Here is a 24,681-nt window from a genome sequence, read left to right as displayed (position 1 = left end):
CCTACAAAGGACTCTACAAGGGCTCTTGGGTTCCCCATAAGGGAATAAGGGCAGATTTTCATTTATTACACTTCTCTGACCGATCATGGATTTAGGGGACTCAAAAGTCCCTTGGGGAGTTGGGCAGCAAATGCCAAACCCCAAATTTTTACATCAGCACAGCCACTGTGAGAACAGGGTGGGAACTTCTTATGTTCTTAAAAACAAGCTTTCTGAACAGTAGGAAAATGGGAAGTTGCCTTAAACAGAGTCCGATCCATCTATCTCAGTATTGCTCAACACATACTGCCGCCTGAGTTCCCCTCATTGTCTGCAAGTCCTGGAAAAGCTGCTCCCTGCCTTGAAGGTCTTTTCCCACCTGGTCTGAGAGGGCAGGCCCCGGACTGACTCCAGCTGCAAAAGCGGAGGCTGCCAAACAGACTCTTGAACCGTGGTACTGTTTAGTGGGGTTTGTATTGTGAGGAGTGTGTTGCTGTTAATTTTTTGTATCTCTGTTTTGCACATACAGTTGTACCTTGGAAGTCGAATGCCTTGCAAGTCGAACGTTTTGGCTCCCAAACACTGCAAACCCGGGAATGAGTTTTCCGGTTTGCAAATGTTCTTTTGGAACCCAAACGTCCAATGCGGCTTCCGTGGCTTCCGATTGAATCGGAAGCCATGCCTTGGTTTCTGAACGTTTTGGAAGTCGGACGGACTTCCAGAACAGATTCTGTTCGACTTCCAAGGTACGACTGTATACCCAAGCAAATGATCTGGAGTGCTCTGATATCTTCTTTCAGAGGGACTTAAATTGTTTTCTGTGCATCTACACTGCACGTAAAAGAGCTTGCAAACCATTTTTTGAAACGGAAGTTTTCAGTGTTCCTAAATCACAGAATCATAGAGTTGGCAGGGACCACAGTGTTCACCTAGTCCCAACCCCCTGCAAGGCAGGAAACGTTTGCCCAACATGTAGCTCAAACCCTGAGATTAAGAGTCTCATGCTGAGATATCTCAGCTGATAAGGCTTAGCTTTGGGGCACACAGAACAACTCCTCCCTGGTGTCACCATCTCCAGGGTGGCCCTAAGAGGTGCACCTCTTTACCCTGTACCCCTCTGGTACCTGAGAGGAGTGTTTGAAGGCCATACCCCATTCCTGCGATTGTAATCCAGTTTTGTTTTTTCTAAAAATTATTTATTAAATTTATATAGCGTCCTTCATCAGAGGATCACAGGTTTACAGTATAAAAACTCAAAAATACATAACATAATAACAAACGAAACAATAACCCCCGCCCCAGCACACACACACACAAACACAGTTTCAAAGATAGGTTAATTAACCAAAGGCCTGGGAGAAGAGGAACGTTTGAATTTGTAATTGTTGCAACCCACACTTGGACCTGCTGGCAAAGAGTAGGTAATAAATTTAATGATTAATTAAATTTAATGATGATCATGATAATGATAATAATCTGCGGTGCTTTTGTTTTCAAACAGCTTAGTTTTCGAATGTTTTGGCTCCTGGACACCGCAAACCCGGAAGTGACTGTTCTGGTTTGCAGACTATTTTTGGAAGTCGAACATCCGACGGGGCTTCCGATTGGCTGCAGGAGCAGCGCTTTGGTTTCCAAACGTTTTGGAAGTCGAACGGACTTCCGGAACGGATTCCGTTCAACTTCCAAGGTACAACTGTACACTGGTACCTCTGGATGCGAACATGATCCATTCCAGAGCCCCGTTCACATCCTGAGTAAAACATAAGATGCGTCTGCGCGTGCACGGGTCGCGTTTTGACGCTTCTGCGCATGCGCGTGACGTCATTTGGGCATCTGCGCATGTGGCAAAACCCGGAAGTAAGGTTCCTGTGGTGCTTTTCCTCCGTTCCTTCCAGGGAGCGTTCCGATTAACCAGCAAACCCCTACGAACAACCGAGGCAAAGTTTCTCCTCCGAGCGACAGCAACCAGCCAGAGACCCCCGCAACAACGAGCAGGCCAGCACCAGTTTACACGGCTTCCTCTGTGTGGGTTTTTCTCGCGAGATGCGAGTTCGAAACAAAGCTCTCCCCGCAGTCAAGAGCGCTCATGGGGCTTCTCCCCGGCGTGGACCCTGCCGTGCGCGAGGAGGAGCCGCTTGCGGCTGAAGCATTTCCCGCAGGCCGCGCATTTGTGGGGCTTCTCGCCCGTGTGGGTCCGCCGGTGCGAGGTGAGGCCCGCGCTCCAGCCAAAGGTCTTCCCGCACTCGAAGCAGCGGTACGGCTTCTCCCCCGTGTGGATCCTGCGGTGCGAGGCGAGCTCGGCGCTCCGGCGGAAGCTCTTCCCGCAGTCAGGGCACTTGTGGGGCTTGTCCCGCTGGTGGATCCTCGCGTGCTGGATGAGGTAGGAGACGCAGCTGAAGCGCTTGGCGCAGACGGAGCACTTGTGGAGCTTCTCCCCCGTGTGGCTCCTCTTGTGCTGCGCCAGCTGGGCGTTGCGCCCGAAGCTCTTCCCGCAGGCGAGGCACTGGAAGGGCTTCTCCTTGGTGTGGATCCTCTCGTGGAAGATCAGGTGAGACCTCTGGCGGAAAGTCTTGGGGCAGGAGGCGCACTCGTAGGGTCTCTCGCCCGTGTGGGTCCGCCTGTGAAGGATGAGGTTGGAGCTGCAGGCGAAGCGCTTCCCGCACGCGGCGCACTTGTAGGGCCGGTCGCCCGTGTGCATGCGCCGGTGGCGCAGGAGGTACGAGTTGCAGCTGAAGCTCTTGCCGCAGGCGGCGCAGGCGTACGGCTTCTCGCCCGTGTGGATCCTCTCGTGCACCACCAGGTAGGAGTTGCAGCTGAAGCTCTTGCCGCAGGCGGCGCAGCGGAAGGGCTTCTCCCCCGTGTGGATCCTCTCGTGGCGGATCAGGTGAGACTTATCCCGGAAGGTCTTGGGGCAGGAGGAGCACTGGTGGGGCTTCTTCTTCCCCTCGTGCATCTGCTGGTGCCGGGTCAGGTTGTCCTTGCGGCTGAGGCTCTTCCCGCACTCGCCGCACCGGTAGGGCGCTTTCTGAGCCGGGGCTCTTTTGTGCCCTGAGAGCGGGGGGTCGTTTCCTTGGTGCCCGGGAGGGATCGGGTACCATTCCGCTTGCTCCAGACTCCCCAGGCAACCGTGCTTCCCTTCAAACGCTCTCGCCTGCCTGCCGTCTAACAGAACATGGAAAAAAGAAGGAAAGGAAAGAGGCATGTATGAGGACAGCGAGAACCAACCACCTAGAGTTCCCAGCAGCTGGTATTACGAGTATTTTTGCTTATTAATTTGCATGAAGCAAACGTAACATGAGGTATGACTGTATTTTCTCACAAGCAGTGGGTAATATTCAATCGCATTTTACTCCGAGTAGACCCGCTGATGAATGAAGCTAAGTTAGGTCCGTTAATTTCTACTTTGAGTGAAACTTAAGTCAAGTAGTGACGCGGGTGGCGCTGTGGGTTAAACCACAGAGTCTAGGACTTGCCGATCAGAAGGTCGGCGGTTGAAATCCCCGCGACGGGGTGAGCTCCCGTTGCTCGGTCCCTGCTCCTGCCAACCTAGCAGTTCGAAAGCACGTCAAAGTGCAGATAGATAAATAGGTACCGCTCCGGCGGGAAGGTAAACGGCGTTTCCGTGCGCTGCGCTGGTTCGCCAGAAGCGGCTTAGTCATGCTGGCCACATGACCCGGAAGCTGTACGCCAGCTCCCTCGGCCAATAAAGCGAGATGAGCGCTGCAACCCCAGAGTCGGCCACGACTGGACCTACTGAATGTGTGTCCCGTCTCTTACCGTTGGAGATTCTTTGCTGGACCGTGACATCACCAACATCACTGAGATCTCCTCTAAAAGGAATGGATCCACATGTGGTCTTCTCCAGGTTGATCTCCTGACGGCTCTCTCTCATGTGCCGATTCTCCTGCTTATTCCATGGGGAAATGCTCTGCTCTGCCCTCTCTGGAGACAGACCGTGGAGCCCCAACTGCTCCAGACCGCCTGGGGTGTATTTTGCTTCTTCGCAAGCGTCAACACAGCCTTCAGCGGCTAGGGAAAAAGAGAGTCATCCCAATCACAAACGTACGGTCAGCCCAGTGAAGAGCAGGGGCCAGGGGCAATGAAACCAGAATTTGAAGTGAGAATATCAGAAAAGGACCTTCATACGATAATCTTTATTCTCATTGTCCCAATGTACGTAGATTTTTAATTTCATTGTTCTGTGTGGGACAATGACAATAAAGATATCATATATCGTATATCAAAATTGAAAAAATCTACATCAGACATTAAAAAACCAACAAGCCTGCTATCCCAGATATCCCAGCCTGCTTAGCCCCCTAAAAACTCTGATACCCCATTATTAAATACAATATATTCCCACAGAGACTACCTTACACTGCGTTTAAAACCAAAATCGCATTCGGATAGAAACTGTTTCTCAAGCGGCTAGTCCTAGTCTTTCTAACCCTGTATCTTCTTCCAGAAGGCAGAAGCTGAAAGAGATAATTTCTGGGGTGCGCACTGTCCTGCACTATCTCTGCAGCTTTCCTATGGCACCTGGAAGCATAGATTTGATCCAAGGTGGGAAGAGTGCATCCAATTATTCTCTCCGCAGTCTTTACAACCCTGGAGAGCATTGTTTTTCCCCGACCGTGCAGCTCCCAAACCACACACAGAGACCATAAGTTAATACACTCTCCACAGTACAATGGTAAAATGATTTCTGTTCTCACCCTGAAGCAAAGTTCTTAACCCGAGGCACTATTTCTGGGTTAGTGGAGTCTGTAACCTGAAGCGTCTGTAACCCGAGGTACCACTGTACTGGGCCGAGCCCTACTTGTGATTCCCAGCAATACAGAACCATAGAGTTGGAAGGGGTCCCGGGAATCATCTAGTCCAACCCCCTGCAATGAGGGAATCTTTCTCCCAACGTGGGGCTTGAACCCACAACCCTGAGATTAACAGTCTCAGGCTCTACTGACTGGAGCTCCCAGATGGGGCTAAGGAGAGCTGGGAGCCCGACAGCGGCTTTCACTGTTGGAGCTGAGCCTACAGAGCCTCGAACTCGCAACCTCCCAAATGCCACTGAGCTGCGCTGCCTGATCCTGGACTGAGCTCTGCAGGATTTTCTCCACTCCCGCCAGGCAGGTAACAATGCTCACCTATCAGACCGGCCTCTCCGCTGCCACAGTCCTCCTGCTTGGCTGCCACGCTGAGCTGTTTCTGGTCGGCATCTACAGGATCCTGGCTTGGCCCTGTGAAACTGATGGCCGCCTCCGCGAGGAGAGTGAGCACCTGGAAACGGGTGACAGCAACAATTTAAAGCAGGGTGGACCAACCCGTAGTGATGTATGGAAGTGATGTACAGTGGTGCCCCGCAAGACAAATGCCTCGCAAGATGAAAAACGCGCAAGACGAAAGAGTTTTCCGTTTTTTGAGTCGTTCCGCAAGACAAATTTCCCTATGGGCTTGCTTCGCAAGACGAAACGTCTTGCGAGTTTTTGTGAGTTTGTTTCCTTTTTCTTAAAGCCGCTAAGCCGCTAAGCTGCTAATAGCCGCTAAGCCGTTAATAGCCGTGCTTCGCAAGACGAAAAAACCGCAAGACGAAGAGACTCGCGGAACGGATTAATTTCGTCTTGCGAGGCACCACTGTATGGAAGTAGTGATGTATGGAAGTGAGAGCTGGACCGTAAAGAAGGCTGATCACCAAAGAATTGATGCTTTTGAATTATGGTGCTGGAGGAGACTCTTGAGAGTCCCATGGACTGCAAGAAGATCAAACCTCTCCATTCTGAAGGAAATCAGCCCTGAGTGCTCACTGGAAGGACAGATCCTGAAGCTGAGGCTCCAAGACTTTGGCCACCTCATGAGAAGTGAAGACTCCCTGGAAAAGACCCTGATGTTGGGAAAGACGGAGGGCACAAGGAGAAGGGGACGACAGAGGACGAGATGGTTGGATGGTGTTCTCGAAGCTACCAGCATGAGTTTGACCAAACTGCGGGAGGCAGTGGAAGACAGGAGTGCCTGGTCCATGGGGTCACGTAGAGTCGGACACGACTAAATGACTAAACAACAACAACAAGGACCAACCCGTATCCCGCGAGGCCTCTTTCGGCAGCCCTTGGCAACGCTGGGGAAAAAAACATCTTAAAGCCTGAAAAAGTTCATGCATGCCACCACAGCAGCAAGATTTCTTGTGGCGAGGAAGTGGAAAAATGAAACAATCACAGATTGGCAGATACTCATGTTAGAATATTTACAACTAGCAAAACTGACGGGAAGAGTTAGAGGAGCATTGAACCAGAAAATATTTGGAGAATGGAGAATATTTAAGGATTGTATAAGATCATATTGTACCAACCACAACATATTAGCAGAACTTGAGTGATACTTGTAAACACAACAAATACCGTTGGTGGAGTAGACGGGAACAATATTAAAGAATATAAAACTGGGTGGGGAAAACGACGACAGTATAAACAGTACAATGATTGGGAGACTTGTTTTGTCAGAAGTCTTTTTTATTTAAGTATTTATTTAAGTATTAATTAGGAAGATTGAGTTTTTTAATGCACGTAAATCTGCTTTTTCTTCTTTCTTTTTTCTGTACTTTCTTCTTTTCTTTTTTCTTATTTTTTTTCTTTAATTTTCTTTTTGTAGTATGCGATTGTAAATTCTTTACATATGTGTGTAATTTAAATTAATAAAGATTATTTAAAAAAAATAAAAAATAGATATTTTTGTGTCATAGGTTGTTAACACACACACATACACACATATTTTGTGTATTAAATTGGTTTAACATTTAAATACGGTATATTAAACCTGTTGTGCATTTAAAACACACACATTTTCTCTCTATATAAATGGCATATATTGTATGTTATGAAATATATTTTAATTTACATTACAGAAATTTAATTCAGGGTGCGACCCACAAGTACAGTGGTACCTTGGTTCTCAAACTCACATCCGCTCTGGAAGTCCGTTCGACTTCCAAAACGTTCGCAAACCAAGGCACGGCTTCTGACTGGCTGATTGGCCCTGGAAAGCTGCCTTCCGATGTCTTCCAAAAGTCAGATAGTTGTTTATTTCCTTGACATCCGATTCTTGCTGCACACTTGGTCTGAGACGTTGAACCACCCTGCCAGTACACTGATCAAAAAGCCACATTTCCCTAACACAACAGGTGAATGGAACGTTAAGAGGATAGCATAATTATAAGAAGGAAAACTGATGCAACATACTCCCTGCCCGCCTGCAACCTGATTTAGATCATTGATCCATCTAGCTCAGTACTGTATACCTGAAGGAGCGTCTCCACCCTCATCGTTCAGCCCGGACACTGAGATCCAGTGCCGAGGGCCTTCTGGTGGTTCCCTCATTGCGAGAAGTGAGGTTACAGGGAACCAAGCAGAGGGCCTTCTCGGTAGTGGCACCTGCCCTGTAGAACGCCCTCCCTTCAGATGTGAAGGAAATAAGCAGCTATCCTATCTTTAAAAGACATCTGAAAGCAGCCCTGTTTAGGGACGTTTTTAATACTTAATGCTGTACTGTTTTTAACATTTCATTGGGAGCCGCCCAGAGTGGCTGGGGAAACTCAGCCAGATGGGAGGGGTATAAATAATAAATTATTATTATTATTATTATTATTATTATTATTATTATTATTACTATTATCATTATCATTATCTACACTGACCGGCAGGTGCTCTTCACCATTTCAGATAGAGGTCTCTCCCAGCCCGGGGGTCTGAATCTGGGACCTTCTGAAGGCAAGGCAGACGTTTTACCCCTGAGCTAGGGCCTTTCCCCTACACAAGCTCTGCATCTTCCCTCTTCTGCGCTGAGGTGTACATGACTTGCGCCATGTCCCTCTGCCAAACCTGGCCCACACATCCGCCTGAAACCTTCTCACCTGCTTCTCTTTCTTTTTTTATATATAATTTTCATTGAACTTTCTGTTTTACAATTTAAAATCCGCATTTAAACATCCTTAAAATTTCAGCGACTTCCCTTCTTCTCTTCCCATGGTTCATTTTGCATAACATAAGTCCCTGCATATTTTACAAAAACTAAACCATTATTACATCCATCAAAATTTATTTACAAAATTTATCTGAATTCTGCCCACATTTTCAAGTGTACAGAATTCCCCCCCACACCATATATTCAATAAACATTTTCCAATCTTCTCTAAACATATGTTCTTCTTGTTCTCTTATTCTTTATAAGTCTGCAAGCTGCACATATTCCATCAGCTTAAGTTGCCATTCTTCTCTGCTTGGGACCTCGCTGGTTTTCCATTTTGGGGCTAACAAAACATGGGCCGGAGTAGTGGCATACATAAATAACATTTTCTGACACCTGGGAATTTCCACCTGAATTATCCCCAACAAAAAGGACTCTGGTTTTTTGGGGGAAAGTGCTTTTGAACATTTTTTTTCAATTCATTATGGATCATTTCCCAATACTCTTTTACCCTTTTACATGTCCACCACATGTGGAAGAAAGTTCCCTCCACCTCTTTGCATCTCCAACACTTATCTGATTCACCCTTAAAGTTCTTAGCAAGCCTACTCAGAGTTAAATACCATCTGTAAATCATTTTTACAGATTTACAAAAGGAGCGTCTCCACCCCCACCGTTCTGCCCGGACACTGAGGTCCAGCTCCGAGGGCCTTCTGGCGGTTCCCTCACTGCGAGAAGCCAAGTTACAGGGAACCAGGTAGAGGGCCTTCTCAGTGGTGGCACCCGTCCTGTGGAAAACCCTCCCACCAAATGTCAAAGAGAACAACAACTACCAGACTTTTAGAAGACATCTGAAGGCAGCCCTGTTTAGGGAAGCTTTTAATGTTTAACAGACCACTGTATTTTAATACTTTGTTGGCAGCCGCCCAGGGTGGCTGGGGAGACCCAGCCAGATGGGCGGGGTATAAATAATAAATTATTATTACAGTGGTGCCCCGCAAGACGAATGCCTCGCAAGACGGAAAACTCGCTAGACGAAAGAGTTTTCCGTTTTGGAGGTGCTTCGCAAAACGAATCTCCTATGGGCTTGCTTCGCAAGACGAAAATGTCTTGCGAGTTCCTGCGGGTTTTTCCCCCTCCCCCCCCTTTTTCTAAGCCGCTAAGCCACTTATCAGCTGATCCGATAATCCGATAAGCCGCTAAAAGCCGCTAAAAGCCGCTAATAGTGCTAATCTGCTAATCCTTCAATGGGCTTGCTTCGCAAGACGAAAAAACCGCTAGACGAAGAGAATCACAGAACGGATTCTTTTCGTCTTGCGAGGCACCACTGTATATTATTATTATTATATTTTCCTCCTCACCTGCTTCTCCATCCTTTCGGCATCCTTCTGGAGGAAGTCCTCAGCCAGGGCCACTGCCTGGGCGCATGTCTCTGGCCCCCACTGCCTGACCCAGCTCTGGACATCGGCCGGAAGGATGGCCAGGAGCTGCTCCAGGACCAGCAGCTCCAGGATCTGCTCCTTGGAGTGCCTCTCGATCTTCAGCCACGCCTGGCAAAGGTCCCGGAGCTGCCTATGGGCCCCTCTCGGTCCCTTGGCCTGCTGGTAGCAGAAGCCCCTGAAGCGCTGCCGCTGCTTCTCCCGCCTCAGGGCATCCCAGCGCAAGATGGCCGCCTTCACTTTCCCATAATCCTCTCTGTCTCGGGCTTCGAGTGCAAGGAAAGCCTGCTTGGCTCCACCGCCAAGGGCCGGCAGGAGCCGGGCTGCCCACTCCTCCCGGGGCCACCGGCAGGCTTCGGCCACTTGCTCAAAGGTGGCCAGGAAGGCCTTGGGGTCGCCCCATGGCTTGGGCTCCTCCGGCAACGGGCCAGTGGGGCTGAGGGGCTGAGGGGCCTCCACCATCTTCAGGAACTCCTGCCACTGGGCTTCCCAGTGTTGAAGCAAACCCTCGCAGGGCTCTTGTTTAACTAAGGTCGCGTCTGGTGTTTTTTGGACGACTTCTCCGACGGTCTCATGGGGATGCTTTCCGCTGCCGTCCAGCGCCTCCCCTTGCAGACAGCTTCCTGGGTCCATTTTCATGCCGGTTCCACCTCGGCTGGCAGCCCGAGGGACTCAGAGTAACCCAGAGAGTCGTGGTGGTTGATGCTGCCACATTCTAGGGGTCGCTCCCTGGGTATAGCAAAGAAAGATCACAGAATCGTAAAAAAGGCAAGAATCTTTTGCCTGATGTGGGGCTGAAACCCACAACCCTGAGATTAAGAGCTTCCTGGTCTGCTCCAGGTCTATTCAATTAAATGGATTTAGAAACCATTTAACATTTCAGAAGTCCCTTAAGTGGTGTGTACCACGTACGATTAAATGAACTGGGTCTCTATTACAACAAAATTAGAACCTAAAAGCCAAAAATCCGGCAGAATTTAGAGCAAACCCATCAAAATAAATGGGCCCAAGTTACTCATGGCCAGTGTTTTTTTTTTCTAAAAAAATGTTTAGGGGTACTCTCATTTTGACTCCATTTTATAGCTCAAATTGGGGAAAATAAATACAGTAAATGGACAAAAGTACAAAGATTCACAAAATGTTTAGGGGTATGTGTACCCTTGTGTACCCCCAGAAAAAAAAGCACTGCTCATGCCCATAATTCCTGATAGATCGACTGACATTTATTTTATGCATTGTACAAAATCCTATCTTTTTTCGTTGCTGCATCATGAAGTGCCAAGGCACTGTTAAAACATAAAACACTGGTTTTTTTAAAAAAAGTAAAGTGACCAGCTAATTCAGAATACAGTGGTACCTCTGGATACGAACCCCCACTTTGCGAATGCTTCGGGCTACGCACGTGGCAAACCCGGAAGTAAAGGAAAGGTTTCCACCGCCCACGTCTGCGCAGATCAGCACGCCTCTGGATACGAATGTTTCAGGGTAACTAAGTTCGTATCCAGAGGTACCACTGTAGAAGTCAAACAGCTACAAAGGCCTGTTAGCATTTTAAAAAAATGTCTTCAGGAAAAGTCAGGAAGTCAAAAGTGAGGATGTTTGCCAGACCCCTGCCCCTGTACAGTGGTACCTCGCAAGACAAAAAACTCGCAAGACAAAAAACTCGCTAGACAAAAGGTTTTTTTGTTTTTTGAGCTGCTTCGCAAGACGATTTTCGCTATGGGCTTGCTTCGCAAGACGGAAACGTCTTGCAAGTTTGTTTCCTTTTTCTTAACACCGTTAATACAGTTGCGACTTGACTTCGAGGAGCAACTCAAAGAACGCGGTGTGGTAGCCTTTTTTGAGGTTTTTAAAGACTTTGGTGATTTTTGAAGCTTTTCCAAAACTTTCCCAACACTGTGCTTCGCAAGACGAAAAAAATCGCAAGACGACAAAACTCGCGGAACGAATTAATTTCGTCTTGCGAGGCACCACTGTACACATATATATATCAGGATCATGGACCACTTATAAACACCATCTCCAACTCCTCGAAAGATTCCATCAACGGTGTCTCCGAAAAATTTTACACATCAGTTGGGAAGACAGACGAACTAATCCCAGTGTACTGGAAGAAGCAAAGATCACCAGTGTTGAAGCAATGATTCTTCAACATCAACTTCGCTGGACTGGTCATGTTGTGCAGATGCCTGATGATCGTCTTCCAAAGCAACTACAGTGGAACCTCTGGTTACGTACTTAATTCGTTCCGGAGGTCCGTTCTTAACCTGAAACTGTTTTTAACCTGAAGCACTACTTTAGCTAATGGGGCCTCCTGTTGCCACTGCACTGCCACAGCACGATTTCTGTTCTCATCCTGAAGCAAAGTTCTTAACCCAAGGTACTATTTCTGGGTTAGCAGAGTCTGTAACCTGAAGCGTATGTAACCTGAAGCGTATGTAACCCGAGGTACCACTTTACTCTATTCCAAATTTAAAAATGGAAAGCATAATGCTGGTGGTCAACAAAGGAGGTTCAAAGACTGTCTCAAGGCAAATCTTTAAAAATGTAGTATACACACTGACAACTGGGAAACACTGGCCTGCGAGTGCTCCAGTTGGAGAACAGCCTTTACCAAAGGTGTCATGGGCTTTGAAGACACTCGAACTCAGAACGCAATGGAGAAATGTGCTAGGAGGAAGGCACACTTGGCAAATCCACACCGTGATCAACTCCCACCTGGAAACCAATGTCCCCACTGAGGAAGGACGTGTGGGTCCAGAATTGGCCTCCACAGTCACTTATGGACTCACTGTTAAGACTGTATTCATGGAAGACAATCTTACTCGGCTACAAGTGATCGCCGAAGAAGATATATCAGGATCAGACCGCTTCCCATGAAGTATCCTGGGAACTATAATTTGTTAGCGGTGCTGAGAGATTTAGGGCATCCTCTATTCTCTCCTTGTTGTGCTACAGTTCCCAGAGTCGAAAGGGGCCCTGGGGCAGTAATTATAATTGCAGTAATTATAATTGCAGCGTTGTTGCCTCCAAAATAAGGAGCCAGGGCACAGGGCAGAAGAGGCTCCGCTAACATCACGGCAAAGGCCCCAAAGATGCTGGCTAGTGATCCCTCCATGCCGCTTAATTGCCCAAACCTGTAAAACAACCTAAACAACATGTCACTAGATAAGGCAGGAGGCTGTTCTGTACATTGTGTTGCTTCTTCCCTTTCAAGCTGCTGCAGTTTGCGAAGTCAACACAAATCAATTTTTCGCCTTCTCCTTGACAACTCATCATTTGAGGCCAGGACAACAGGGATGATTATCATACATAACAACAGCAACAACAATAACACAGCACCTTTTCAAGCAATAATAATAATAATAATAATACAACAACAACAAAGCACTTTTTCAAGCAATAATACAGCTGCATGGCTGTCTTCATAAGACTAAATATGATTTGGATACAATGGAGGACTGTAAATTGGATTGACCTAAAATATGCAGATAAAAAGGTTACTTAAAGAACCCATGAGGGTGGGGGGAGTCCTAAGATTCGGAAGAATCTTGTGTAAAATTCTAATATGTGCAAGAATATTATTTGTGTGAACGAATTTGTAAAATCAAATGATACGCAGGTATAAATATGATTGTACAGCAGCACAGTCGTCAAATAAAACAGCGGTAATACGGCATCAACATGACAATATCGCAGCATTGCCTATTCCAACCTTTTCAAGTGAATTCTTCTAATAACAAGAATAATATGGCAGCAGAGTCGTCTGGCGCACCTTTTCAGCGGCGGTTTGCCGTGCAGAAATCTGCAAAGGAGCCTTTTCCCCAGCCCACCGCTCTCCTCCCCAAACAGGAACACGCGACCCTCCCCTAGATGCTGGGAGCGGGGGAGGAACCCCCTGATTGTCTCTTTCGCTAATTAGCCCCCCCCCCCCGCACGCAGTCCCCCTCCCCCGAGCCCCGTTTCCTCCCGGAGAATCTCCGTGCACCAAACCAGGCGCGCAACGCGTGTGCACACACACACACCACTTTTCCGGGCGCGGGAGGGGGAGAGGGGCTGCTGCGTTGAAAAGCATCCCGTGTTGCAGCGTCCTTGCTAGGAATCGCAGCCTCTTTCTGCTTTAACTCTTTCTGCATCTCTCTCTCCCTCTCACCCCTATTCACAGGTGTTGGTCGTGTTGGTCTGCGGTAGTCGAAACAAACAAACAAAAAATTCCTTCCAGTAGCACCTTGTTGTCGTGTCCGACTCTTCGTGACTCCATGGACCAGAGCACGCCAGGCACTTCTGTCTTCCTCTGCCTCCCGCAGTTTGGTTAAACTCATGCTGGTAGCTTCGAGAACACTGTCCCACCATCTCGCCCTCTGTCGTCCCCTTCTCCTTGTGCCCTCTATCTTTCCCAACATCAGGGTCTTTTCCAGGGAGTCTTCTCTTCTCATGAGGTGGCCAAAGTATTGGAGCCTCAGCTTCAGGATCTGTCCTTCCAGTGAGCACTCAGGGCTGATTTCCTTAAGAAGGGATAGGTTATATATGTATATAAAAGATAAATGTTCATAACTGCATATATAAACCACATGTCTGAAACCCCGCAGAAAAAGTCCTGAAACCATGTGGGGATGTAAATTTGTACAATTTTTGGTGCAAAGGGTATATAAAGAGATCACAGAAACCACTGGGTTAAAGCTGACCCAAAGTCCAGAGGTGGCATTATTATCAATTTACGAGGGGGTGGAAGGTTCGCAGGCCATGAAGGGCTCGCTCACAATTTTTTTGACAGCTGCACGAATTATTGTAGCTAGGAAGTGGAAGGGGCAAGCCGAATACAAAATGGAAGAATGGTATAAAGAGGTGTGGGATATAGCTATTAACGATAAATTAACATGTGCCATTAAGGTAAGATGGAGAATATGCAGGAGAAATGATTCTGAGGCGGTATGGAGGGTGCTTGTAGAAATTGTACTGTTAAAATGGAAAGGGGTCAAACCATCACAAGAGGTGTTGAAATTTTGGGAGGTTGGATGGTTACAATGGAATGGTCTCAGTGGTGGGGTGCACATTTTTATTCTTATTCATTTATGATTATTATTTTGTCAAAATATAATAATAATAATAATAATAATAATAATAATAATAATAATAATAATAATAATAATAATAACAACAACAACAACAACCACCACCACCACCACCACCACCACCATCACCACCAATCTGATCATGGGCAGAAATTCCCTTTGTGGAAGTCAGTATGCCAAATTCCCTGTAAGGATCATAGAATTGTAAAGTGGGAAAGGACCCTGAGGGTCATCTAGTCCAACCCCCTTGTAATGCAGAAATCCTTTGCCCAACGTGGGGCTCGAACCCATGACTCTGAAATTAAGAGTCTCCTGCTCTTCCGAGGGTATAGTAATGCGTTACAGAATGAAATCCAAAGATTCTTTGAGAGCTTTCTATTAGCTTTCCATCTTTGAGAGCTTTCCCTCTGTATTGGAAAAAAATATACAGTGGTACCTCAGGTTAAGCACTTAATTCGTTCCGGAGGTCTGTTCTTAACCTGAAACTGTTCTTAACCTGAAGCACCACTTTAGCTAATGGGGCCTCCTGCTGCTGCTGCTGCGCCGCCGGACCATGATTTCTGTTCTCATCCTGAAGCAAAGTTCTTAACCTAAGGTACTATTTCTGGGTTAGCGGAGTCTTTAACCTGAAGCGTATGTAACCCAAGGTACCACTGTACTGGCAAATTAACCGATGCGGTGGGGGAAACTGTCTAAATGCTTTGGGTGTGGAAAGAGCTTTCGTGTGAAAATAACACCTTGTTCTCATTTAACAGCCCACACCGGGGAGAAACCATATAAATGCCTGGAGTGCGGAAAAACCTTTAACCACCAAAGAAACCTCACTTCCCATCATCAAATGCACACAGGGGAGAAACCCTACAAATGCTTGGAGTGTGGGAAGAGCTTTTGTGACAAGAGAACCTTAATAGACCATCAAGGAAACCACACGGGGGAGAAACCCTATACATGCTTGGAGTGCGGGGGGAAATTTAACTGGAAGAGGAGCTTCACTGTCCATCAGAGAAATCACGCGGGAGGGAAACCCTACACATGCCCGGAGTGTGGAAAAATCTTCACGTGGAAGAAAAGCCTCACTATCCATCAGTGATTTCACACGGGGGAGAAGCCCTATAAATGCCTGCAGTGCGGGAAAAGCTTCACGCAGAAGGGGCACTTCACTGCTCATCAGAGATCTCACACCAGGGAGAAGCCTTGCAAATGCCTGCAGTGCGGGAAAAGCTTCACGCAGACAGCACACCTCACCACACATCAGAGATCCCACACGGGGATAAAGCCATATAGCTGCCCGGAGTGCGGGAAAAGCTTCAGTGCAAAGGCAACTCTCCGTTCCCATCAGAGATCCCACACGGGAGAGAAGCCCTATAAGTGCCCAGAGTGCGGGAAAAGCTTCAACGTCCTCTCGAACCTTCAAAGGCACGAAAGGATGCACTGCAGGGAGGAGCCGTACAAATGTTTTGAGTGCAGGAAGAGCTTCAGCAATGGGGCGAGTCTGGCTGACCACCAGGGACGTCACACGGGGCAGAAACCGTATCCGTGCCCAGAGTGTGGGAAAAGCTTCACGCAGAAGAAAAGTCTTGCTGTGCATCAAATGGGTCACGCGGGAGAAAAGCCATACAAATGCCAGCAATGTGAGAAAAGCTACAATTACAGGAAAAAACCTCACCAACCACCAGCGACGTCATACGGGAGAATAACAGGAACACATGGAGCTTATGGGGAAAATGTTGTCATCGAAAGGCAAGCCTCACTGCACATCAGAGAACCCGCACAGGGTGGCTTAGGAGTCAACTCCTAATAATAAATCATAAATTTTTATTTATACCCTGCCCCTCCTGGTTCAGAAAACCGGGCTCAGGGCAGCTAGCAACAAATTTAAAACAATTGATGCAACAAAAAACAGCATAAAATACAGTATAAAACATGAATAACAATAAATTCAGAATTCAAAAATCAATTTAGGGGGGAAGTCCATCCAGTAAACATTAGATGATCACCAGGGCTAGCTGGCTAAATTAGTCCTATTTGGACCAGCGAAGAGACCAGGGGAGAATTACCTGTGGGATCCCAGAGCAGGTAATCTTCATAAAAAGGGGAGAGGGAGGAAAGGAAGGGGAATAAAAGATCAGGCTAAGTTCAAATTGAAAGCCAGGCAGAATAACTCTGTCTTACAGGCCCCGCGGAAGGAAGTTAAATCCTGCAGGGCCCTGGTCTCAAGGGACAGAGCATTCCACCAGGTCGGAGCCATCACTGAGAAGGCCCTGGACCTGGTGGAGGATAATCTTACTTCCTTAGGGCCTGGGACCTCTAAACTATGATTATTCATGGACCTTAAGGTCCTCTGCGGGACATACCAGGAGGGGCGGTCCCGTAAATACGAGGGGGCGCAGGGAGGAGAGAGGATGCTAAGAACGTTCACAAACCGGAACAGTAACTTCCAGGTTTGCAGCCAAAACATTCGTCTCACAAGGCATTCAGGATCCGAGGTACGACTGTAATGTTATAGCTTCATTCTTTTCTCTCTCTCTCTATTTTTTTTTTTTAATTTTCTGTTTTACAATTTAAAATACTCATTTAAACAGCCTTAAAATATCAGTGACTTCCCTTCCTCTCTATCTATGGTTCATTTTGCCTATCATAAATCCCTGCATATTTTACATAAACTAAACCATTCAGTATTCAATTATTGCATCCATCAAAACTTATTTACACTATTGAATTTATCTTAATGCTGCCAACATTTTCAAGTGTACGCAATTCCCCGCCCCACCATACATTCAATAAACATTTTACAATCTTCTCTAAACATATGTTCTTCTTGTTCTCTTATTCTAGATGTTAAGTCTGAAAGCTGCACATATTCTTTCAGCTTAAGTTGCCACTCTTTTTTGGTTGGAACCTCGCTCGTTTTCCATTTTTCGGCTAATGAAACACTGGCCGTAGTAGTAGCATACATAAATAACCTTTTTTTGACACCTGGGAATTTCCATCTGAAATTCTTTCACTCTTTTACAGTCAAGCGGTATATAAATTTTATGAAACAAAAAATTAACTTGCTGAAACTGAGCTAGTTCTTTCTGTGAACCCCAGTGTCAGCATTCTTGATTGTAAACGTTTTAGGGCAGAGACCCTTTCTCTCTCTCTCTCTCTCTCTCTCTCTCTTTTAAACTGTCCCAGAGATAGGGATGCTGTGGCCCTTCAGGTCTTTTGGAATGTCTTTATAAACGACTTGGATAAGGGAATTGAGGGGATGCTCATCAAATTTGCAGATGACACCAAATTGGGAGGGGTAGCTAATCTACTGGGAGGGTAGTATTATTGTGTGTGTGTGTGTGTGTGTGTGTGTGTGTGTGTGTGTGTGTGTTCCACTGCCTCCCGCAGTTTGGTAAAACTCATGCTGGTAGCTTCGAGAACACTGTCCAACCATCTCGTCCTCTGTCATCCCCTTCTCCTTGTGCCCTCCATCTTTCCCAACATCAGGGTCTTTTCCAGGGAGTATTCTCTTCTCATGAGGTGACCAAAGTCTTGGAGCCTCAGCTTCACGATCTGTCCTTCCAGTGAACACTCAGGGCTGATTTCCTTCAGAATGGATAGGTTTGATCTTCCTGCAGTCCATGGGACTCCCAAGAGTCTCCTCCGGCACCAGAATTCAAAAGCACCAATTCTTCGGCGATCAGCCTTCTTTATGGTCCAGCTCTCACTTCCATACATCACTACTGGGAAAACCATAGCTTTAACTATACGGACCTTTGTTTGCAAGGTGATGTCTCTGCTTTTTAAGATGCTGTCTAGGTTTGCCATTGCCTTTCTCCCAAGGAGCAGGCGTCTTTTAATTTCGTGGCTACAAAGGGTTAAATGCGCCGATGCTTGTAGGCAGCATCCTAGAGAGGAAGGAAGTTGGCGGGAGGAGGCTCTTGGTCCTCCGAGAGCGGAGGCCCCGCCCCCTCCAGCCTGGCCGCTGGCTCCTTGGAGACTGGTGCGCACGGAAGATGCAAAGGAGTTGTTTGCTGCTGCTCATTGCTTCGAGCCGGGATAAAGTTTTCCCAGCGCAGTGGAAAGAGTTTCCCTTGGTGTTTCCAGCTTCAGGAGGGGGTCTGGTGAGCCCCCTCCCCATTTTTCCCCATGCAGAGGCGCAGTGGAGGCTAGAAAGTGGGGAGGGGCGGGTGGGAAGACCCCTCCGAAGGTTGACTTGGGGAGAAAGGGCTTAAAAGCTGCCTTGCACTGAGACAGAACAATGGGGCCACCTAATATTGTCGACACTGGCTGGCAGCAGCACTCCAGGGTTTCAGGCGGGACGGGGAGGGCATAAATTCATAGAATTGCAGAGTTGGGAGGAAGGAAATGCGTTCTCCCCATATTTAGTTCCCCGCTTGATTTATCCAGCTGCCCCATAGCAGAAGTACTGTAGGAAGGCAGTGCGGTGTAGTGGTGAGAGCAGAGCTTTCTAAATTGTGTCACTGGGCTGCAGTGTGTAGGTGTGTCTTGCGAACGCTTCTCACGTTCCTCCTGGGGCTGGAAAGGGTTTCATTTAACCTCTGGTTTGCTAGTAAAACTGAAGCTACATGTCTTAAAAAGTGTGTGTCTGACATGAAAAGTTTGGAATGCTCTGGGTTAGCGTGTCAGACCAGGATAAGGGTTCAACCCCCCCCCACTCCATCACTGGGTGACCTTTGGCAGCCTCATAGGGTCATTGCAGGGATTAACTGAGGAGAGGGGCAAACCATATGCCCCTTGGAGAAAAAGTCGGGATATAAATGCAGTAAATGAGATCTTCTGCTGACCTGCCTAAGAAAGATGGTGTGGCCAGCCAGATGGAGATGTCAGTTGCCAACCATGGCATCCAGAGATCTCCACGTGGTCGAAACGTGCCCAGGGGGTTTCTAGCACTGAGGTGCGGGTAGGAAGACATCCCCACAAGGAGAGCGAAGGCACCCTTGGCTAAGAGCAGGGCCAGGGATGTGGGGAAGAAAAGGCAGGGGAGTGCCTGTGAGGAGGGGCTGAGGGAAATAATATTTCCAATAATATTTGTTGAAGACTGGTAAGACAGAAAGCAGGGCTGCCAGACAGTAAGTAATCCACAACCAATTACAGGCAGAGCCAAATAATTCTAGTTGCGTCCCCATTTGATACCATTTTAAACGGCCACAGCTTCCCCCAAAGGATTCTGGGAGCGGACATTTGTTAATGGCTCTGGGAGCTCTTGGGAGATCCCCTACTTCCTCACAGAGCTGCAATTCCCAGAATTCACTGGGAAGGGGGTTGATTCCTGCATTTGCAGGGGGTTGGGCTAGATGACCCTCAGGGTCCCTTCCAGCCCTACACCTATGAATTTTAAGCCCCTCTGGGAGCTGTAGCTTTGTATATAATATAGCAAGAGTTTTCCCCTCACAGACCATCTCTTTCACTTTGCAGGGCTTGGCTTCCTCCCCACCACCACCACATGCGTGGCCAATCTTTGCTGTGAGACAGACTATAGCAGAAGCGACCTTAAGCCATGTTGGAGCAGGAGCCGAAGTTGCGGGAGCAGGGAGCAACAGGCCCTGAAGCAGGAAGGAGCGGGGACTTCTGGGACGGAAATGTGCGGAAGGTCATAATCAAGGAGGAGACCCTCTGCTCAGATGTGCCGTGCCAGCACTTCAGGGGGTTCTGCTACCAGGAGGCTGAGGGACCCCGGGAAGCCTGCATCCAACTCCACCATCTTTGCCGCGAGTGGCTGAAGCCAGAGAGACACACCAAGGCTCAGATGCTGGACTTGGTGGTCCTGGAGCAGTTCCTGGCTGTCCTCCCCCCGGAGATGGAGAACTGGGTGAGGAGATGCAGAGCGGAGACCAGTTCCCAGGCGGTGGCCTTGGCCGAAGGTTTCCTCCTCAGCCACCAAGAGGATGTGAAGCAGGAACGGCAGCAGGTGGGGTGTTCATACCCATGGGGTCCCAATTCAGGTTTGACCGGCTCCAGACCACCAGCCTTGGAATCTGGAACCCGGCCTTGGTCCAATTCTGCAGCCCTTGTTCCTCTGGGATAAACCATAATCTCCAGATTCCCAGGTGTCATTTTTCTTAAAGTAAATTCCTAGCGTTTTAAGAAACTGAGGCAAAAACATAAACACAATTCTTCCATTTTTTTGGTGAGAAATTAGCCCGCTTCAGCCGTAACGGCGTTTTCCTTTGACTGCCCCACACTGGGGGAAATCTGCCCCAGAAAAATTTTCATGGACACGTTTGTGTGTGTGAGAGAGAGAGAGAGAGAGACCGAGAGAAAAACAGAAAGAGAGAAGAGAGCAGAAGAGATGGATTTGGGGTGGGGGTGGGGAGGGATGAATATGTGAATCGTGAGAGGTTTGTGTGCGAGAGACCATGAGTATGGTGTGGTCACCTTGTAAAAAGGTAAAAGGTAAAGGACCCCTGGACAGTTAAGTCCAGTCAAAGGTAAGTGGTCTAAACCACAGAGCCTCTTGGGCTTGCCGATCGGAAGCACGGCAGGTCAGTTCCGCCAACGGGGTGAGCTCCCGTTACTCTGTCCCCAGCTCCTTCCAACCTAGCAGTTCGAAAGCATGCCAGTACAAGTAGATAAATAGGTGCCACTGCATCAAGAAGGTTAGCAGTGTTTCTCTGCACTCTGGCTTCTGTCACCGTGTTTCATTGCTCCCGGTATGCCCCACGTAGGACCTTAAGGTCCATAAATAGCAACACCCTAGAGGTCCTGGGCCCTAAGGAAGTCAGATTAGCCGCAACCAGAGCCAGGGCCTTTTCAACACTGGCTCCGGCCTGGTGGAACACTCTGCCTCATGAGACTAGGGCCCTGCGGGATCTGATTTCTTTCCGCAGGGCTGCCTGGCCTTTGGCTTGGAGTCAATCTGATTCCCTTCCCCTCTTTCTTTTTTCCTTTCTCCTCCTATGATGGAACTCCTATTTGTGGACTTCCCTGGCTTTTTTCTGGCCATGGGGGACCAGTCTGGATAGTTGGCCTTGGTGAAGACTTGACGTTTTCATCCCCCAAAAATGTTTTTGATTTGAGTTTCCATTGAAATGAGGCTGCATTTTAATGTTTTAAAGTTGTATTTTAATCTTGTTTTTTAAGTTGTATTTCAATCAATTTGTTTTTATATTGGTTGTTATAAGACCCTACCCGGTCTTTGTATTTCAGGGCCTGTTTGCAGAAGAAGCCACTGACTTCTCCGAGGTACAGAATGCGGCCCCAGTGGACTCTCAGCAGAGGCTTCTGTCCAAGCTGATTAAGCAGGAGGAGGACGAAGGCGCCACTTTGCGGAGTAAGGGCTAACAGGATAAAATATCAGCTTGGTCTCCCTCTCGCCACAACGGCTCCATGCTCTCGCTCCACAATCTGAGGCAGTACATTCCACTGAATAACAATTGTTGGGGATCGCATGCGGAGAGGATGCTGTTGTGCTTAGTTTCTGCTTGCGGGGGCGCTTCCTGTAGGTATCTAGTTAGCCACCTTGAGAACAGGATTTTGGGCCAGACCAGACCAACACATTTCACTAGACACGTGTTAGTAATTTGTTGTTGTTGTTGTTTTTAAAATAGTTTTTATTTGATTTTACAAGTTAAGAAAATAATAACAATACAACCATACACATCCACATTTACAGGTTCCTCCAAATCTCCAGACTTTCCAACTCCCCTTCATTGATCCTTTTCTACTGCATCTTTACCAATAATCTACATTTTATATAATTCCATTGTCTCCCTAGTACTTGCTACACTACAAGTGTTATTACAATCCTGCTAATGTTTTCATCTGCTTACAGTGGTCTCCAAGATAACTTAATCAATGTTCCCAATTCTTTTTTAAAGTTTTGGTCTTCTTGGTTTCTGAGCTTTCCGGTCAGTTTTGCCATTTCGGCCAAGTCCAACAGTTTAATTTGCCATTCTTCTCTGGTAGGGACTTTATCATTTCCATCTCTGGGCTAATAGCATCCATGCGGCTGTCGTTGCATACATAAAAAAGTTTTCTGCTCCCTTGGAATATCAGCACCTATAATTCCTAATTTAAAAAACTTCTGGGTTTTAAAAAAAATTAATTTGAACATTTGTTTTATCTCATTATATATCATTTCCCAGAATGTTTTTATTACCTTACAAGACCACCTATGATAAAAGTTGCCTTCTTTTTCTTTACATTTCCAACAGCTATTTGTTAGTAATTTCTTGATCATCCTTATATCTTTGTACCCCTCATAGGAGATGTGCCAAGTATGCCAGTTATATGTTCTACCTCATCTCTCCCTTCCGGTCCATTGGAAATGGTTTCTGGGCAACCGGATCAGGTAAGAGGCGGGATCTCTGGAGTGACAGCCCTGGGATTCTCTGACTTCCTCTGCCTGCTGCCCGTCTCCCTCTTCCTGAAAGAATCTCTTTCCCTTTCCATCAGTCAGAGTTGCCCACTGCAATGCCACTCCCTAAAGGCCCAAATCCCCCATTATTCCCCTGGAGGAATCAGCTGTTGGACCACGCTTAGCAGCGGGAGAACTGTCAAGGGACACATACAAAGAGTTAATGCTTTGCTTATTGTTTTATTTATTAAATTTATATACAGCCCTGCATCTGAAGTTCTCTGGGCGGTTCGCAAGAGAAAACTTTCTTATCTATTTAGAGCTGCCTTGTATCTTTGTACTTTTGTTCTTCCAGGCTGTCGTTTAAAACTTTTGATTATTTCCCCCCTGTTCTAACATTTGCCCTTTTGTTGTTGTTGTTGTTGTTAATAAAATAAATGTTATTACAAATCATTTGAAAAAAGAAGCTGGAAAAACCTCGCACCAAACCCTGGTTCATGCTAACCATACTTTAGAAACAAAGCTATGATTCAATACAGGCTAACCATTGTCTAGAGCAGTGGTTCCCAACCTTTTTTTTGACCATGCCCCACCTAAGCATCCCTAAAATCCTGATCCGCCCCCCCCCCCGGTGCCATATAATTCTTATTACAGTGGTACCTCAGGTTAAGAACTTAATTCGTTCTGGAGGTCCATTCTTAACCTGAAACTGTTCTTAACCTGAAGACCACTTTAGCTAATGGGGCCTCCTGCTGCCGCCATGTGATTTCTGTTCTCATCCTGAAGCAAAATTCTTAACCCGAGGTACTATTTCTGGGTTAGCGGAGTCTGTAACCTGAAGCGTCTGTAACCCAAGGTACCACTGTATTCAAAAGGTGAACTCCTATTCATGTGGAGGAAGGCTAAAAGCCCATTAACTGTTAATAACTCATTCTCAAATTGCCCCCCTTAAAAATCAAATCGCCCCCCCCCGTGGGAGGTGTGCCCCACATTGGGAACCACAGGTCTAGAGAGTTGCTGTTGCATTAACTGTTAAGAGAATAAGAACTGTTGCATTCTCTCTCTCTCTCTCTCTCTCTTTCTCTCTTTGTTTCCCTTCCTTCCTTCCTTCCTTCCAGGTTTCTTTTGAGGAAGTGCCTGTACATTTCACCGAAAAGGAGCGTGCCCTGCTTCATCCAGGCAAAATCACCATGCACCGCAAAGAATCCATGGCTGAGAATTCTGGGGTTGTGGCCTCTCAGCCTAAGTGCCCAAAAATCTCCAGCGGGAAGAGGACTTTAATCGACCACCACCAAGGAAATCACGCGGGGAAGAAACCGTACACCTGCCTGGAGTGCGGGAAAAGCTTCACACGCAAGAGGAGCCTCACTATCCACCAGAGAAATCACACGGGGGAAAAGCTGTACAACTGCTTGGAGTGCGGAAAGGGCTTCACGCAGAAGGGGCACTTCATTACACACCAGAGATCTCACACGGGGGAGAAGCCCTTCCAATGCTTGGAGTGCGGGAAAAGCTTCGCGCAGAAGGGGCACTTCACGGCCCATCGAAGATCCCACACAGGGGAAAAGCCGTACACGTGCCCCGAGTGCGGGAAGAGCTTCACGCAGACGACGCACCTCTCCACACACCTGAGATCTCACACAGGGGTAAAACCGTACACTTGCTTGGAGTGCGGAAAAAGCTTCAGCGTCAAGGCAACGCTTCGATCCCACCAGAGATCTCACACGGGAGAGAAGCCCTACAAATGCCCAGCATGCGGGAAAAGCTTCAGCATGCTGGCGAACCTTAGGAGACACGAGAGAATCCACGCCGGGGTGAAGCCGTACAAATGCTTTGAGTGCGGGAGGAGCTTCTGTAAGAAGGCCAGCCTAACTGACCATCAAGTAAGTCACACAAAGGAAGAACAAGTGGTGTACAAATTCTTTTAAATAAAATGAAACCTCCA

The 24,681-nt window shown here is 47.4% G+C and overlaps 2 protein-coding genes across 5 annotated transcripts; one reads left to right on the top strand and one right to left on the bottom strand.

Annotated features, from left to right (window-relative positions):
- Positions 1 to 1,177: 1,177 nt before the first annotated feature.
- Positions 1,178 to 13,288, bottom strand: LOC308580441 (uncharacterized protein). Of its 3 annotated transcripts, none has more exons than XM_081182083.1 (6): positions 13,087 to 13,288; positions 9,294 to 10,100; positions 6,914 to 7,105; positions 5,124 to 5,256; positions 3,757 to 4,008; positions 1,178 to 3,141 (listed from the first exon to the last, which is right to left on the bottom strand). In XM_081182083.1, the coding sequence occupies exons 2-6, from the start codon at positions 10,008 to 10,010 to the stop codon at positions 2,054 to 2,056; spliced, it is 2,382 nt and encodes a 793-aa protein (XP_081038209.1). In that variant the 5' UTR covers positions 10,011 to 10,100; positions 13,087 to 13,288; the 3' UTR covers positions 1,178 to 2,053. The 3 variants fall into 3 exon arrangements, with proteins under 3 accessions (XP_081038209.1, XP_081038210.1, XP_081038211.1); XM_081182084.1 differs by having other exon boundaries at positions 1,179 to 3,141; positions 6,932 to 7,105; XM_081182085.1 differs by lacking the exon at positions 6,914 to 7,105 and having other exon boundaries at positions 1,180 to 3,141.
- A 223-nt stretch (positions 13,289 to 13,511) lies between these two features.
- On the top strand, positions 13,512 to 24,681 carry LOC308580828 (zinc finger and SCAN domain-containing protein 23-like; the record flags this gene model as incomplete). Of its 2 annotated transcripts, XM_081183035.1 has the most annotated exons (5): positions 13,512 to 13,536; positions 19,856 to 20,348; positions 21,587 to 21,710; positions 22,645 to 22,730; positions 23,855 to 24,681. In XM_081183035.1, the coding sequence occupies 4 exons, from the start codon at positions 19,938 to 19,940 to the stop codon at positions 24,662 to 24,664; spliced, it is 1,431 nt and encodes a 476-aa protein (XP_081039161.1). In that variant the 3' UTR covers positions 24,665 to 24,681. The 2 variants fall into 2 exon arrangements, with proteins under 2 accessions (XP_081039161.1, XP_081039162.1); XM_081183036.1 differs by lacking the exon at positions 13,512 to 13,536 and having other exon boundaries at positions 19,938 to 20,355; positions 21,606 to 21,710.

Source organism: Podarcis bocagei (genome assembly GCF_964188305.1).
Source record: "Podarcis bocagei genome assembly, chromosome: 2".
NCBI classification, from domain to species: Eukaryota; Metazoa; Chordata; class Lepidosauria; order Squamata; family Lacertidae; genus Podarcis; species Podarcis bocagei.
This window is presented reverse-complemented; position numbering and strand designations above follow the sequence as displayed.